The sequence below is a fragment of the Lissotriton vulgaris genome, chromosome 5 (assembly GCF_964263255.1).
Source record: "Lissotriton vulgaris chromosome 5, aLisVul1.2, whole genome shotgun sequence".
NCBI classification, from domain to species: domain Eukaryota; kingdom Metazoa; phylum Chordata; class Amphibia; order Caudata; family Salamandridae; genus Lissotriton; species Lissotriton vulgaris.
In genome coordinates, this window is record NC_141693.1 from 2002706636 (window position 1) to 2002724332 (window position 17697).

Below are 17697 nucleotides of genomic sequence, written 5' to 3' on the forward strand. Positions count from 1 at the left end.
GTACCTCGCAGATATTTTTGAACACCTCTTTTAAGGAAGTTGAATTTTATCCAGCTCCGCCCAGCTCTTTTTAATTTACAACTGCTGAAACCAGAATGTGTAACTTTTATAGTAGGCTTTCTGAAATCCTCACTGAGATCTAGGATCTGTATGGAGAGCTAGTAAACCCTCAACGCTGGTAGGCACCCCCCAATGTGTGTTCTTTCCTCCCTAACATTCCTTGCATTAGATGTATATATTTTTGCTTTTTAAGGGACTATCTCCCTCCATTTTACTGCTATGAATTGTATGTTTTAATTGCAATATGGAGTTGTGTAACTTTTATGGTTTTATTCTAAAGCCGAATAAAGTATTTTGAATTGAATTGAACAGGATGTTTCAAAATTCATTAAGACTTGTGAGATCTGAGCCCATAACAAATCTAAAACTCAAGGAAAAGCAGGATTATTATCTCCTAAAATACCTTACAAGCCTTCAGAATGAATCTCTACTGAGTTTATTGTCGATTTACCCTAACAGACACCTTCCCAATTGCGAAAGGTTACCGCCAATTTGAAGTTGGTGGCAAAATGCTAATGTTTTGCGAACGCATTTCACTCGCAAAACATTCTTACATAACGCTGTGATTCAGTATTAGGATGGGAAGCCCCTTCCTAACACTGTGCTTGTTGTCTATCAACACAAATATAAAGTTCAAGAGATTTGTAATGCTTAATATTTCAAAGGGAAATTACAATACTTGGTTGACTGGAAAGGTTATAATAATACATAGGATCGATCCCCGGAACCTGCAGATCAGGTTCATGCTCCCTGATTGGTCAGACAATTCGGTTTAAAAACACTCATAAACGGAGGAGGGAGATTGTAAGGAGTTTCCCCTTACCTTCCTGCACGTGGGCTACGCTGCAGTGGGTTGGCTTGACTGCAGGGCTCCCTTTTCCTCAGTGAGGACATGATGGTGTCCTCTGCAAGTACAATCTTTTGTTTCTGTTGGATCATGGCATCATTTTGCGTCACACGCATCATACGAGATTCCCCAAACTACACAGGTTAGGATGGCATACTTCCCGGTAGCATAACTCTGCTATGTTAAGATTATTAACCTGCTGTTCCCATAAGGAGTTTCTCCTTACCTTCTTCCTTTACGTGGGGTATGCCGCGGAGAGTTACGGGGCTGCCTGGACTCTGCATGGCTCTCTTTTCCGCTGCTAGGACAAGACGTAGTCCTCGCCCAGCACTAGCTTTGATTTCTGTTGTGTGTGTCAGGGTTCCTGAATGCTGGCTCATGCCATTCTTTGCATAAAAGAAATGAACCTGTAAAAATTTAATTGAGGCATTTTTTATACATAAATTGAGCAACCTCATTTATATTAAAAGTTTTAAGCTTTATTGAATGTTTTAGGATATTTATTGTTATGTTCTTTTCCCAATCCTAGATGCTTGTACCCATTTTATGTAGATGGGTGACTTCCTGTGTTTTCACTACAAAAGGAGCTCCAATTTGTACTCCAATTATGTTGCAATTGTTTCCTTACCATTGCTCACTCACTAGACTCTTTGGACTCCTCCTATCTCAGTTTACAGCTGTTTTCTCTGCTCCTCTCTCTGTTGCTTGGCCTGGTCATTAGCAAGGTTTTTTCTGGTCTCCAGTGTTTCTCCTTGCTGGGTTATGTTCTGGAGCAGTTTGGACTTCATGTTCCAATATGGCGTCCATTACTGCCTCTGGAAGTAAGTGGCCTTATCTTTGCACAAAGAAGGCTCTACAAGCACGCTTAGAAGACCAGCTTTTGACAGTTCCTGCCTGTGAAGATCATATGATCTATAAAATGATACCACAATACATTTGAAAGCTCTGTTAATTTCTTTGGCACCATATCAGGTTGTATATCCTAGTATTGAAATGTAAAAAAACTAGGTCAAACTAAAAATGTACTATTGATTGAAGTGGGGTTATTGCAAACAACTAAGAACACCATGTCGAATGGGACAGTTGTAAGTAGGGGGACTGGAACGGGCTTTCTCCAAACCTACTTTTAAAACAACGAGTGATGGTACTTATCCTATTTCTGTTGTAGCTAATATTCCAAAAAGCAAATAAAAATGGAAAGTGTGAGAGGAGCCAAGATGGCGACCTGATCGGACGTGTAGTCCCTCGGCTCCGGAGACCGTCTCCTTCTTTGTGACTATCCTGCCGGTGATCCTGTTTTTTAGAAGACACGACGTGGAAGCCGATGTGCCCAGGCGTCCTGCGGTGTAATCCTGAGGCTTGCGACTCTTTGCAAGTGGGAGAAATGTCCGACTGAAGTTTGCGGCCCACAGCGGACCCGAGTCCGGGGCCTCGAGTGGACGCTGGGGCCGGCTGCCGGGTGATCAACACCGGGCGTCAGAAGCGGCTTTGACCCGGTCGGACCATTTACAATAGACGCGGCCGAATTTGGAACGTGCGCTCCTTTGGACTGCAGGTATTGCGTTGGTTGTGCCTGGCGAACTATCCGCAGAGATTGCATGAGTGCAGATGTCCACACCGCGACTACGGACGAATGCTTGAACACTGCCCTGCTAGCGGCGGGAGGCTCCCGATCTTTCTACCCCCTCAATGTCGGGCGGAGCGGCTTGCTTCTGGGGCAATGTTTACGGCCTCCTTTTAGACCTGCTTAACGCCTTTCCTCGAGCTGTACGCCTTTAGCCAATATCAGCGGCCCTGCACTACTCGAGGTGTTTCCAGTGGTGATCACAAAGTGCACAATGGAGGGCAGCTTCGGAGAGCCTGTGTCATGGAGTGATGGTGGATGTGTGGTGCGAGACGACTTGACCGGGAGGGCACACGGAACTGCTCGGGGCTATGGAGATCTATTGGCGGCTATTGTCTCCCTTCACTCCGAAGTGCTACACTCTGCAAAAACCCTGATCAACAAGGTGGACGTTCTAATAAGTGATCGTGGATGCTCTAAAATGGCCGCCTCGTCAGACCGTAGCGGGGTTCTTTGTTCTACATCTGACCGCGACAAGATGGCGGCTTTGCGTAGCGGTGCCTGCCCAGCGACCCCAGATACCGGGGTGCCTCTTGCTACTGCTGATTATTGCCCTGGCCGAAGTGGAAAGCACGGACTGCAATCACGACGAGTGTTCTCTCCCAGCACTGTATTTCCCTCTACCCGGAGATCGCTCCAGAAGGGGCCTGACACTGAGACTTTCATCCTTGGATCGATTTCGCTCTGTGCCACGGGTGTGGCGTACTCTTGGCCCAGCTTGTTCTCATTGGCCCTGTATGTACGGGACATGGTTGAGTGCTCCAGTCGATGTTCCCCGTTTGGACTATCGTGCACATCTCCCTGGATTCTCTGGGTTTCTGTGGTTAGCAGTGGTGGCGGAGAGAGAACGGGCCAGGGGTGAACGTTTATTATTATGGTCTGGGGATCTCCTGTTGTTGACCTGGGCATGTGGGTGGTGTGTCGCTGCCTTTGACTGCGCTATGTGTCGATTCTGCATCTCTAATTTATCCTGATTGTACTGCTTAATACCACCAGGCTTTTTACTCTGTGTTGTTGTTGGACTTGCGGGACGGTGGGGCCCGGGGACGGGCGGTGGGCTCCTCCCCACCTTTCTTTATTTTTGAGAGTTATAGATTAGGATTCTTTTCTTACTCTCTATATTTCGGGACTCCTTTTACTGGGCCACAGGCACACTGCTAAGGGGGGTTGGGCCGTAGCCAGCTGCAGGGGTGCAGGGTGGGGGGTGGATAGGGGGGGTTTTCTGTTTTTTCTTTTAGGTTCTATGGGCCCTCTATTCTTTTTCTTTTTTCCTTTTCTGGGTTAAGACGTTTTGCATGTGTGGTAGGCAGCGAATCTGGCATTTTATTACGGTTCCTATTTGTCAATCCTGTTCCTACGACGCCAGATCCAACTCGTTGTTCTTCGATATCCTGCTCTTGTCTATCCTACAGAAAAAATCTTTAAAATTAGACCTCACTATTCCTGTTACATGTCCTTAGCACATTTTCTGTTGCAATGTACTGTACTTGCTAGCCCTCGGGCTCGTTGCTGGATTGTATGTGCGTTTTTTGTCAATAAAGGTCTTCCAAAAATTTAAAAAAAAATGGAAAGTGTGTGCTTTATTGATTTTAACAACACATGACAAATTGGATTATCGAAAGTCTAAGACGATGCCCCGGTATCCATGTGGAATGGTGACACATTACTGGGGAGAAAAGTTGGCGAAGTTAAGTAAGGCTAAGCGAGAAGTTATGGGTGCAAGATCATAGTAGTCCAAAGTGCTGATTGCATTTGTATTTATAAAGCGCTATCTTACTCTAGCAGATTCCAAATTGTTTTCCATGTGGAAAAGTGTCTACTTCATTATGTATGATTTCATGAGAGTTGTTAGTAGAGTTGTCCATGGAAGATGTCCTGGTGTTGTGTGTGAGAATTCTAATTGTATATCATTTTATATAATTTTTATATTACGGACATTTTTATGACTGTATATTGTAAACTTTTTATGCCACTTTCTGTAATGGCGAAATAAAGTGATCGAATTGGAATCTTAGCGAATGTGTTCCTTAGATGGAAACATACAAAGAGAATGATTGACCGCCTAATAGTTTTTATAAGTGCGGGGTTGGTCAAGAGAAGATCTGTTTCGGATATGTAGTTAGTCCTTTTCACAGTCTATTGAGTCTACAAAATCAGAAGTTGGGTCTCCTGCTGGGTGATGCGGAAAGCTTTGGATTAGATTCTTCTAGAAATGGGGGCAGTACAGGTCCTTCAGGGGAGATTTTGCATCTGTTCAGGTATAGTACTCATCTAACTGTGGTATTCTGTATCCATTGTAATTTGCTCATTTGTGTCTAGGGAGCCCAGTATGAAGCCAATTGACATAGTCAAGGCATCACAAGACCAGAATTTGTGAGGAGGTCAGGTACCTGTTAAAGAATCTGTGTAAGAGTAGGTCCTGTGTAGGATTCTCATGAGGAACAATGCACTTTTGGTCACATGCTCAATCTGAGGCTGGAGAAAGGGCGAAATAGTGGCCTAGATGCATGCCTGTGAGCGAGTACTTCCTCATTGTCTTATTAACAGGTAGGTGAGAAGCTGGGCACTAACACAGTCTTTTCTGACCTTCCGCAATAGTGTGCACATCAGTGAAATTCCTGCCACTGGATAACAGTCCTTGTGACTATTGTAGTGCGACTAGATCACTCCAGTTTGAGGAAACCACTGCAGACTAATCATGCATCACTGGACAACATTTCAGGCTGTTTGCCTTCTGCGCATTAGGTGCCCGTACTCCGATGGCTAGCAAGGACTCAGGCCATCAGAGTAAGCTTTCTAGCGACAGATTCAATGGGGTGCGCTGCAGATGGAGAGCTAAGGTCACTCTTCTCCCACTAGGGCTGGAGGACCAACGGGTACCCATCCACCCTTATGATGGAAGTCTAAGTCGGGTTCTATCTTACCGTAGCCAGTTTCACCTAAACATTGTGGACTTCCCACCGAAAGCACAGGAGTCTTTAAACTGAGAAATGCTCATTTGGGTGGTACTGCCAAACATAGAATTTATGACATTTTGTGAATTGATTGTAAAAAAAGAAGCATCACCATTTTTGCAACTTGGAGGCCCGAACAACCTTGCTTTTGCTCAAGAGGGTTTTAAACAGATACATATAAAAGAGCACTGCCCTTATCTGCATGCTTCACTAAAGAGCCTTTGATTTGCACCAACGTCACAGGGTCTGAGGGTGACATGTGGGTAGGCTGTGTGCGCCTGCCAACCTATGTAAGTCACATGTGAGATGCCGGGGTCAAGTTTCTCAGTCACATGTGGGCCCTGTGTACATGTATCACGTAGTAGGTACCAGTGTGACTGGACCTGCCAACCAAAGTCACACGTGGAGTGCTGTGTACATGTTTCACGTAGTAGGTACCAGTGTAACAGGGCCTGCCAGCCTAAGTCACATGTGGGTTGCTGTGTGCTTGCATCACGTAGTAGATACCAGTGTGACAGGGCATGCCAACCTATGTAAGTCACATGTGAGAACCCGGGGTCAAGTTTCGCAGTCACATGTGGGAGCCTGTTCACATGTACCACTTAGTAGATACCAGTGTAACAGGTCCTGCCAGCCTAAGTTACATGTGGGATGCTGTTCGCATGTATCACGTAGTAGGTACAGTGTAACAGGGTTTGCCAGCCTACATCACACGTGGAGTGCTGTGTACATGTGTCACGTAGTAGGTACCAGTGTAACAGGGCCTGCCAGCCTAAGTCACATGTGGGGAGCTGTGTGCATATGTCACGTAGTAGGTAGCAGTGTGACTGAGCCTCCCAGCCTAAGTCACATGTGGGATGATGTGTACATGTATCACGTAGTAGGTACCAGTGTAACATGGCCTGCCAGCCTAAGTCATATGTGGGGTGCTGTGTGCATATATCACGTAGTAGGTACCAGTGTGACAGCCTGCCAGCCTAAGTCACATGTGGGATGCTGTTTGCATGTATCACGTAGTAGGTACCAGTGTAACGGGCCTGCCAGCCTAAGTCACATGTGGGCACTGTGTGCATGTATCACATAGTAGGTACCAGTGTAACATGGCCTGCCAGCCTAAGTCACATGTGGGGTGCTGTGTGCATATATCACGTAGTAGGTACCAGTGTGACAGCCTGCCAGCCTAAGTCACATGTAGGATGCTGTTCGCATGTATCACGTAGTAGGTAGCAGTGTGACAGGGTCTGCCAGCCTAAGTCACATGTGGGTGCTGTGTGCATGTATCACGTAGTAGGTAGCAGTGGGACTGAGCCTACCAGCCTAAGTCACACGTGGAGTGCTATGTGCATGTATCACGTAGTAGGTAGCAGTGTGACAGGGCCTGCCAGCCTAAGTCACATGTGGGTGCTGTGTGCATGTACCACGTAGTAGGTACCAGTGTGACAGGGCCTGCCAGCCTAAGTCACATGTGGGGCGCTCAATCGATCAATCAATTGTAGCATTTGTAAAGCGCACTACATATCTGTGAGGGTCTCAAGGTGCTGTGTGGGGAGGGTGGTGGAGGGGGGGAGGGAGCTGCTACTGCTCGAAGAGCCAGGTCTTGAGAAATCTCCTGCAGGTCAGAAGGTCTTTGGTCTGCCGTAGGCGGATGGGGAGGGTGTTCCATGTCTTGGCAGCGAGGTGGTAGAAAGATCAGATGCCGGCGGTCACTCTTCGAATGCGGGGGACAGTGGCGAGGGCGCGGTCTGCGGAGCGGAGCTGGCGGGTGGGTGTGTAGAGGCTGAGTGGGCTGTTGAGGTACGCTTGTCTGGTGTTGTGGAGTGCCTTGTGTGCATGGGTAAGGAGTTTGAAGGTTATCCTCTTGTTGACAGGGAGCCAGTGCAGGTCTCTCAGGAGGGGTGTGATATAGCTGCGGCGAGGGATGTTGAGGATTAGGCGTGCAGAGCCGTTCTGGATGCGTTGGAGCCGTTTCAGGAGTTTGGCCGGGGCTCCTGCGTAGAGTGCGTATCCGTAGTCCAGTCTACTGCTGGCGAGGGCCTGGGTGACCGTCCTTCTTGTTTCGGTGGGGATCCATTTGAAGATCCTGTGAAGCACGTGGAGGGTGTTGAAGCAGGATGAGGAGACGGCATTGGCCTGCTTCGTCATGGAGAGGGTACAGTCGAGGATGACCCCTAGGTTACGTGCGTGTTCGGTGGATGTTGAGGGGATCTTAGTGCAGTCAACCACCAGGAGTCATCCCAGGCCGAGGGGTTGGATCCGAGGATGAGGACCTCCGTCTTGTCTAAGTTCAGCTTCAATCCGCTGTTCCTCATCCAGTCGGCGACGGCCTTCATTCCTTAGTGGAGGTTGTTTTTGGCGGTGTGAGGGTCTTTGGTGAGGGAGAGGATCAGCTGGGTGATGTCGGCAAAGGGGATGATGTTGAGGTCGTGCCCTCGTGCGATGTGTGCGAGCGGTGCCATGTAGACGTTGAACAGCTTTAGGCTGAGGGATGAGCCTAGGGGTACGCCGCAGATGATCCCGGTGGCTTTAGAGCGGAAGGGGGGGGAGGCGGACGCTCTGTGTTCTGCCGGAGAGGAAGGAGGGGTCCAGTCCAGGACCTTTTCTAGGATTCCGGCGTCGTAGAGGTGTGTACGTAGTGTGCGGTGGCAGAGCGTGTCGAAGGCGGAAGACAGGTCCAGGAGGATGAGGCTGCAGTTTCTCCGTTGTCTAGCAGGGTCCTGATGTCATCGGTGGTGGCGATGAGGGTGGTTTCAGTGCTGTGGTTGCTGCGGAACCCGGACTGGGACGGGTCCAGGATGCTGTTCTCCCCGAGGAACCTGGTCAGTTGTTTGTTGACGGCCTTTTCAATGACCTTTGCCGGGAACGGAAGCAGGGAGATGGGTCAGAAGTTTTTGAGGTCCTTGGGGTCTGCCTTGGCTTTCTTGAGTAGGGCGTTGATCTCTGCGTGCTTCCAGCTCTCCTGGAAGGTCGCTGTATCGAAGGAGAGGTTAATAGTTTTTCGGAGGTGGGGTGCTATGGCGTTGCTGGCTTTGTTGAAGATGTGGTGTGGGCAGGTGTCTTCTGAGGATCCGGAGTGAATGGTGTTCATGATCTTGATGGTGTCGTCGTCGTTGATGTTGGTCCAGGGGAGCCGGCGATTGGTGCGGGTGGTGGTTGTAGGTGCGGGGGTCCCAGTGGTTGCCGCGTTGAAGCTGTCGTGGATGTCTGCGATATTGCGGTGGAAGAAGGTGGCCAGCGAGTCCCACAGGTCTTGTGAAGGTGGGATGTCGTTGGTGTTGGAGCTGGGGTTGGAGAGTTCCTTCACGATGTTGAAGAGCTCTTTGCTGTTGTGTGCGTTGTTATCTAGGTGGTTTTTGAGGGTGGTCCTTTTGGTGGATCTGTTGAGGTGGTGGTGTCTGCGGGTGGCGTTCTTTTGTGGGCTGTGTAGCTTTCCGGTGTTCGTTCAAGGATCCAGTTTTTTTCAAGTTTTTGGCAGGTCCGCTTGGAGGCCTGGAAGTCTTCGGTGAACCAGCTGGCTTTCTTGCTGGTGTGGGTGTTGGAGGGCTTCTTGAGCGGGGCAAGGGTGTTGGTGCAATCGTTGATCCACTGTCTGAGGTTGCGGGCTGCATTGTCGGGTCTGCGGGTGCTGTGTGCATATATCACGTAGTATGAAGCAGTGTGACAGGGCATTCCACCCTAAGTCACATGTGGGTGCTGTGTGCATATATCATGTAGTAGGTACCGGTATAACAGGGCCTGCCAGCCGAATTCACATGTGGGGTGCTGTGTTCATTTATCACATAATAGGTACCAGTGTAACAGGACCTGCCAGCCTATGTCACACGTGGGGCACTGTGTACATGTATCACGTAGTCGGTACCAGTGTGACAGGTCCTGCCAGCCTTGCAGGGCATATCATCTTGTGCAGTCAGAACACTGAGTGCAAGTGTTTCAGGGCCCTTCAGCCTGTCGCTCACCACGCTGTGTGCATGTATCATGTAGTCGGTACCAGTGTGACAGGGCCTGTCAGCCTTAGTCACACGTGGGATGCAGTTTACATGTTTTTCAGGGCATATCATCCTGTACAGTCAGAACACTCAGTGCAAGTGTTTCAGGGCCCTTCAGCCTGTCACTCACCACGCTGTGTGCAAGTATCGCAGGGCCAATGACTCAGCATGTGAAAGTCACTCGTGTGGCACTCTGTGAAAGTGTCACAGGTCCTGCCAATCAGCTTGTGTACCTCATACATGTGACGATGTGTGTACGTGTCTCTGGGCCCGCCAGCCTGTGTCTGTCATATGTGGATTGCTGTATGCAAGTGTCATAGGACATGCCAAACCGCCTGTGTGAGTTGAAGGTCCCCCAATCTGTCCCTCAGGGACATTAGAGGAGAGTACAGAACATTAACACCTGACTCACTCCAGTAATGTTGTTAAATTATTAATCTTGGTCCTTTTCTTTCGCAGGTCAAGTTGGGAACTGCCTGAATTGCAAGGGGGAAAAATCAGCGCCATCAGCGACTCCGACGGTGTTAACTATCCCTGGTATGGAAACACCACAGAGACCTACACGATTGATGGTCCCACCAAAAAGGATACCAAATTTACAGTCAGTATGAATGACAACTTCTACCCCAGCATCACGTGGGCTGTGCCTGTCAGCGAGGGGAACGTGGCCAGGCTTACCCACATTCACAGAGACCAGAGCTTCACCACTTGGCTGGTGGCCATCAATCCTGGCACCCAGGAGATGGTGATCCTTCAGACCATCAAATGGCGAATGACGTTGGACATTGACGTAGACCCCAGCCGGCCTCTGGGGCAGCGTGCCAAGCTGCTAGAACCATTTGCTCAGGAGCAGCCACGGATCCTCAGCCAGAACGAGCCAATTCCACGCAGTGCCCTGGTCAAGCCCAATGCCAATGACGCTCAGGTGCTCATGTGGCGGCCAAAGGACAAAAGGCCCATCGTGGTCATCCCTCCAAAGCGACGGTGAACGCCTGCTGCGCAGCACGACTAGTGCAGGTGTGGATGACACCTGAACCTCCTAGAGGGAATTAAAACCCAAGAAGGAAGCTGAGATGCACTTTTAATGCAACCAACTCTACCTGGTACCACAGGGCGGGCTGTGCCCCTGCAACACCCTCTTACAGACTAGGGAGGAAGAAACGGCCCTTGTCTTCTGGGGCAGTCGGTCATCACCCTGAATTTACTTCCTGCACATAAAGGTAGCAAAACGTATACTTCCACCCCTTCCCTTTCTTGATTTGGAATGGAAGTTGAGACATGTGTTTCTCCCTCCTTCAAGTTTAAGAAACCTTGAACTGGTCCTTGTTTGCAGATCGCGCTGCTGAGGCCTTATAGTGACCTTATAATGCACATTGCCAAATTCCTGCCTTAAAATTCTGCTCATAGACGAGGAGTGGGATGTTAGTAACAGGCCAAGTCCAAATTGTCATGCCAGACCTCTCTTTTGGAAGGAGGGTGGCTGTGCTTGTTTTGTTGAATGCTTCTCTTGGGGTGGAGGCTGATGCTTTGTAGAACTCTGTGTGTCCACAGGACTGTATCCATTTCCACATCCCCCCTGTCCCTGAAGGTCTAGACCCCGTTTGTCCTCGAGTTTGCCAGACCTTGAATCCCCAACTGCATTGTCTTCTCAAGCAGTATTTTCAGTGCAGACTTTACCCTTGCAGTAAGCTACTCCCTCCCGCTTAGTGCTTAGAAGGTAGTGATTCAGTAGCACAATGCACTCCACGTTCAGGGTTACTCTTAAAAGTACTAGATGTCACCAGTCACTACAGGGGACAACGCACATCCCTCACAGGCCTCTGGCAGCTCCAGCACGACGAACTGGGCCACCCCTTTTCCAGCAGCATAGCCGTGCCATGAAAGGTGAAAGGGGCATGTTATTTAAGAGCTGTGGAAGGTAAGCCTCTTCCATCTGAGAGGACATATAACCAGGGATGTCCTCTCTCATACTCTGAAACAGAGGAGCATGTGTACGTGCTTGACAGCCATTCTCTAGAATGGGCATATGTACAGTAATAGAGGCGGTAGTGCTACTTTAGTGCTAAGACCATCTATATCACTAAGTGCCCCTAAAGAAGGGAATAGGCAGAATAGAGTAGCACTGTCCATAGCGGTTCTCGGGGGGCACAGAATTTTCATTTATGTTCAGTTGGGCAGGGCCTGGAAGTAAAGAGGCATAGCTAGGCCTGTATCCAAGTCCCCATGACCTGGGCTGATGGCAGACACTTTTCACTCAGCTGGCTGAGATCGATATTTCTATATAATGCAAGATCTCCCACCAGCTGGGTCCACCAATGCTTCTTAATGAACACCTCAGACATTTATTTTGCTTAGGTGACAGGTGCAGCCGAGCAGGCAGATTTTGACAACATTGATTCTAAAATGCATGCAGGAACAACTCAAAAATATTGACTGACAAAATATCTACGACACAAAATTATCCACCTTAAAAAATTCTCCATGCACATAAACCAGCTGCTATGCACTTGCCTCCAGATATGCTAAGATTAAACATATAATAGGGAAATAACCCAGTTCTATAATCGGTTTTAAATGAGTTCGGCTGTATTTAGGTATTTAAAATAGATTGAAATGTATGGAAGATATTTTTATAGATGATTAATGTTTCTGATGGATACTTCTTACTGCAAATTCATCACCTTAATAATATCCTTAGGTACCAGACTGGATCCGGAGAATATGACAGCAAAGCTCCTGCCCCCAATAGCTGGCACAATGTTGCTCCTCTGTTATTGCTACCATCCCAGAAGTGGCTGAGCAGAGCCACATATAAGTGCAACTCATGTGTGCTGATGTCAGTTCCTTTCTTTCTGTGCTGTTTGGATGGGATCAAATTTCTACAACAATCTGCCAGGGAACAATGTCCCCGTCAAAAAAGAGCAGGATTCAAGCCGTGCCATAACCTCAGGAAGCATGTTGTAGTGTGTGCAAAGAGGTGTAAAGTACATTACATTAACAAAAGCAAGATACTGTACATGTCAACAACAGTACTGCATGAAATATGTTTGTGATACTTAGGCTCAAGCCACAACTCTCATGTTGCGTCACAAGTGTGCTACTATGCAACCAAGAGCGATGCAGGAGTGGGATGCTAAGCTGTATGCTGCAGAACATAAAAAGAGTTAGCGGTCAAAGCACGTATCCTAATCCCCCACGCAAGTCACTGACCCAGCCGTGGTCCCGGTCCTGAGGCCACCCCCTCAAAAAGTCCACTACTCAGTTGAAGTCTTCTAGTAAGTCAAAGTTGAAGTCTAGACATAAGCACAAAAAGGCCCAGCTGGACCTGACCCCATCCTGCCATTCAAGGTCTAAGGAGAAGGCGCAAGTGCGTCAAAAAAGAAATCGCACTCCTCTATTGTCACTCAAATCTGACCTGGTCCCGCATTTTGTCTCAGAAGTTCCAAAATTCGACATCACAACAATAGTACCCTTCATAGAGGCCATGCTGCATATCTTCAATGTGATTCCAGGGTCGTCTGGTGCTCCTTAGGGTCCACAGAGCTTCAGGGGTTTCCAGTAGACTTTCAGTGGCTGGTCTTGCACCATTGCAGTCTACCTCTTCATGACCTGCTACAGGGTGGCACTGGTTCTTTCCATGCAAACCCAACTTTGCTGGCTCAAGATCAGGTCCTGTTGCCCATCTTTGACCCAGAGCCAATGTCGACTCACTCCAAGCCTATGTCTCTGTATGAGATCACAAAGGCGCAATGAGCTCCTATGCAATCTGACTCTAATCTGAGATCTCTGGAACAATCCAACAACGCCTGTAGTATTAGAGAATTCAGGCTCTCTTTGGACCTGATTCTAATTCAGTGCAGGGCACACCCAATGTCCCTCAGGACACTGATGAGCATGGGGAGGAAGGTCACTTACTTCCTCCTCATTATATTGATGTTGCCTACTATGTGGGCCTTCAGAATTCCAGTGGGCTAGATAGATGTATTAATTCTCATATGACAGACAAAATGTCTGCCATATGGTACTGTGACATGCAAGGTAAAGTGGGCTCCTGGATACTTAGCCGGAAGGCTCTATGCGTTTGGAGGATGCAGAACTAACAGGAAATCTTTCAGCTAGCCAATCACCTTTCGGGGTCCTTTGAGGTCAGAGCAGACAAATTGAGTAGATGTCACTTGCCGTCTACGATGCCCTCTTCATCCCGAGGTGGCTCACGGCGGCTTAACCCGGTCTGGTTCGTTCTGGCTAGATCTGTTCACCACCATTGAGAAGGCACAATGTCAACATTATTGCATGCTGGAATTCCTCCAAAGCATTATCTAGGAGACTGATTCTGTCTGGAATCAAATGAAGAATGGCCTCTTGTCTCAACAAAAGGACGGGTTTGCCATCAGAGTCTCCACAACCTACAGCTCGAAGTATGGCGATTCAGTGGGGAGACTTGAATCTGTTGGACTTTTCTATGGAGATGGTTGTGTCATCCTTGTGGCCATTCGTTCCTCCACCAAATCTTATCTACGCTGGGTGGTGGGGCCTAAAACACTGACCCTTTACAAGCACAGATTTAAGATTTTCTTCTGTTACTTCGTTAGCCCTGGAAGGACATGTAAGGGATTTGTTGAAAGATTATTTGTCAGCCCTTTTGACCTTTCTTTGTTTGCCTGATTAACTGTCACTGTTTAAGTCCCTGTTTGAAATGTGTTTCATAAAGAGTTTGACTGGCATATGTCCGCCCAAGCTGGTTATCATGCCACAAAGGAAGCGGAACTTGGTTGTAATGTGCCGCCTGTGCATGCCCTTCAAACCAGTGCCCAGCTCTTATTTACGAGCCTTGAGTCAGGATAATCTTCCTCATTGTAATTATGTTACTAAGTCATGTGAGTTAACTGCAAGACATTTCTGTACAGCAGCCCTTTACTACCTTCCAGAAGGTAATGCTGAGGCTCTAGGCTGCCTACTTCTGTAGTAGGGGATCTCTGTGTATAGTCATAATCTAGTGAATAGTCCCACTCATGAGCGTGGACCCCGGAGCAATCAAAAATAATCTCTTAAATTGTCAAAAAATGCAGACCTGCACAGACACTTAAGAGAGAATTTAAAGACAGATAATGCAGCCTATATCCACAGGCTACACTGGCCAGTACTTCAACTAGAAATTCCACCAAAACCACAAACAGCACAGCCTGTCCAGTTTTCCCCAAAGAGAAAGCTTTCCCTTTTCTCACAAAAGCCTCTGAAATGATAGAGATGAAGGGGTGGACAGACAAGGGATACTGTGCCTTTAAGAAAACTTTCCAGAACTTTCTCAGTATCCCAGAATGCACAGCAGGTCCCTTTTACTTTCAGTTCTTTTTTCCGGCTCCTGCTAGCAGGGCTCTGGAGCATTGAGCTTTCCCTTTTTTGGGTTTATTTAGAATTTTTGCACTTTTTAAGTGTTTAAGTGTTTTCACACGACGTATTTTGGTGCTCTCTTCCTTTTTCTTTCATCTGAGCCTCTATTTTTGTCAAATATGCCTGCATTATTTGATAAATGCCCGAAGTGCTCTAGGAAGAAGGCCAAGTCGGATCCACATGAACTGTGTATCCTATGTTTCCCCTCTTCTCATTTACCTGAGAAGTGTGAGATCTGCCAATCTTTCACCACCAGGACCCTGAGAGACAGAAGGAAGATCAGGCTCCAGGGCCTGGAAGAAAGAAGGGTGCAGAGTCAAGGTGGGTCTGGAAAGGCTGGATCTGCTGAGGCCTCTGGGGGGGACCCCCAGCGTCAAGAAGGCCAGAAAGCGTCGCCGTTCTCCGTCGACGTCGATAGCATCGACGTCGGCATCGAGAGGCATGACGGCGGTCTGTTCCACAGTGGAGAAGTGTGGCTCACCGGTTAGAGGAGGCAGACCCAGACGCAGAGGTCAGACCCGGGACCAGGGTTCAATCCCCGATGCGGCAGAGTCTTGAGCTCAAAATGTCCACGGACTCGATAATTCTCGCCTCGGTGCCTACTCGAATCATGGGCTCACACTCTGCAACTCTGGGCAATAGCTTGCTTAATCTCCACTACGGCCCCACCGCGATGGGATGCCTGGCTTTCACCTTGGAGATACCCAGTAGGGGTTATCTCGCAGGGAAAAGCCAGGACGGGTTCCCAAAGCAAGCGCCTTGAGACCTTACGGTGAAAGGCGCTATATAAGAACGTATGATTTACGATTCTCCCCAGGGTTCTGGGTCGAAACAACGTCAACGGGACTGACGAGACCACCGTCGAGATCGCCGCAGAAGACTTTATCATCTTCGTCGTCGATGTCGAGAAGATTCCAGCTGGCGTCGGCCCTTGCCGTCGAGGCGACACCCCCGTTCGACGTCGACTCGAAGGTCAGCGTCGATAAGGAGGTCATTGACGTCGAAGCAGAGAAGACGTTCGATGTCAAGGAGACGGTCATTAGCGTTGAGACGGAGAAGCCCGTCGTCGAGGCGTAGGTCGTCGACGTCGAGACGGCGTTCGTCGACGCCAAGGAGGCGTTCTTCGACGCCGAGGAGGCGTTTAGCGCCGAAAAGACAGAGATCTTCCTCCAGGAGGCGTTCTGGAGCCAGGAGTCCTTCCAGGTCACCCGGGGCAAGACGGCGACGTCGGTCACCGAAAGGGGGGGCGCTGCCTCTCGATCGCCTACGCCCAGGAAGAAGACAACGGAGACACCGGGCTCGGTGTACTCAGAGGTGTACTCGCCTCCTAATTCGAGGTCGCCTAGTCCTCATTCTCCACTGCCGAAAGATCCGCCGCCGCGCACTCCTTCGCCTCCTCCTCTTCCGGTTATTGCGCCACAGTTGCCGCCTCTGGTGCCTCCACGTACACCGCCACAGTTAACTCCACCGGTGCCGCCACGTGCACCACCACCACTGCCTCCGAGGTCGACTTCACTGCCGCACCTTCCAACGCCGCCTAAGTTCCCTGGTCAGGCCGCCGCGGCAGGTTCCACCACCGGATGCTCCTCAGGCACCCGCGGGATGCCCAAGGCCTAGAAGACACAGATCTCGCTCCGTACGGAGAGGGAGATCCAGAATTCGCTGTCGATCATCGACGAGATCCAGACGACGCCATAGGAGGGGTCGGTCTCGGTACAGAATGGGGTCGTCCAGTGCGAGGGACTATTCTCCGACCTTATCTGAATCCCCTCAGACGAGGGTATCCCCGGTGGACGACGTGGTGTCCTTTCAGGAGGTCTTGCTGAGGGTTGCTAGCAAGCTGGGCATCACGCTGACGGTGCCCACGCCCACAACCTCTGTCATTTTTGAGACGCTTCACAAGAAACACCTGTCTCGGCCTCTATTGTCCTTGGTTCCGGGGTTAGTGGAACCAGCAATGGAGCTCTTTCACACTCCTGCAGTGACGAAGGCAGCCCCCTCGAGGCTACAGAAAAAGTACAAGGCACCTGATACGGACCTGGCTTTCCTCCGGACGGATCCTATGCCAGATTCCGTGATAGTGACGGTGGCGAGAAGGCAGCACGCCACCACTCCATCGTCGAATGTACCTCCAGATAAGGAGAGTCGCTGGTGGGACTCAGCGGGCAGGAAGGTATGCGGGACGGCCGCTACCTCCATGAAGGCTGCTAGCGCTTCAGCACTGTTGGGGTGCTATGATCGGGCCCTTTGGGAGTCCCTCCAACAGTTCGCAGACCTCCTTCCTCGGGAGAAGAAGGAGGACTTTATGGAGATCCTGAACGAGGGGATGCTGGTATCAAATCAGCTCATCAGTGCTGCTGTGGACTCGTCACTCCTGGCAGCCCACGGTTACTGCCATGGTATTAACCAGAGGCGTCACGCTTGGCTTAGGTTGACATCTTTAAAGCCTGAGGCCCAGCAGAGGGTGGCCAATCTGCCCTTCTCAGTGGAGACCCTCTTCGGAAAGCACGCTGACGACGAGATGGCCCGCATGAAGGCGGAGGCCGAGACTCTTGACAGCGGTGGGCTTGGAGAAGCCCAAGGAACAGAAGAAAAACTACCGCCCGTTCCAAAGACGGTACGGGGGCGCAAGGTAGAGGGCGAGGACAACAGTCTGGACAGCAACAACAGCTGCAATTCCAGAGGTAGCCTTTCCAGAAGCGTCAGAAGGGCAGGGGTGGTCAGCAATCTGCCACCACGTCCAAAGGCCCGCCGGGTCTCGGCCCTGAGCGGTTACTTCCCCGTCATCCGTTACCCGCTCCGGTGGGGGGAAGCGTTCAATATTTTCTGGCAGAGTGG

At 49.6% G+C, this 17697-nt stretch overlaps 1 protein-coding gene across 1 annotated transcript in view; it reads left to right on the plus strand.

Moving 5' to 3' along the window:
* The window catches only part of FAM78A (family with sequence similarity 78 member A), a 227185-nt gene extending 212699 nt beyond the window's left edge, over window positions 1-14486 (plus strand). Inside the window, exon 2 of the mRNA XM_086924795.1 lies at window positions 9928-14486. Coding sequence (XP_086780921.1) covers window positions 9928-10456 — 529 coding nt within the window. The 3' untranslated portion in view covers window positions 10457-14486. The remainder of the gene's footprint in view (window positions 1-9927) is intronic.
* The last annotated feature ends 3211 nt before the right edge of the window (window positions 14487-17697 follow it).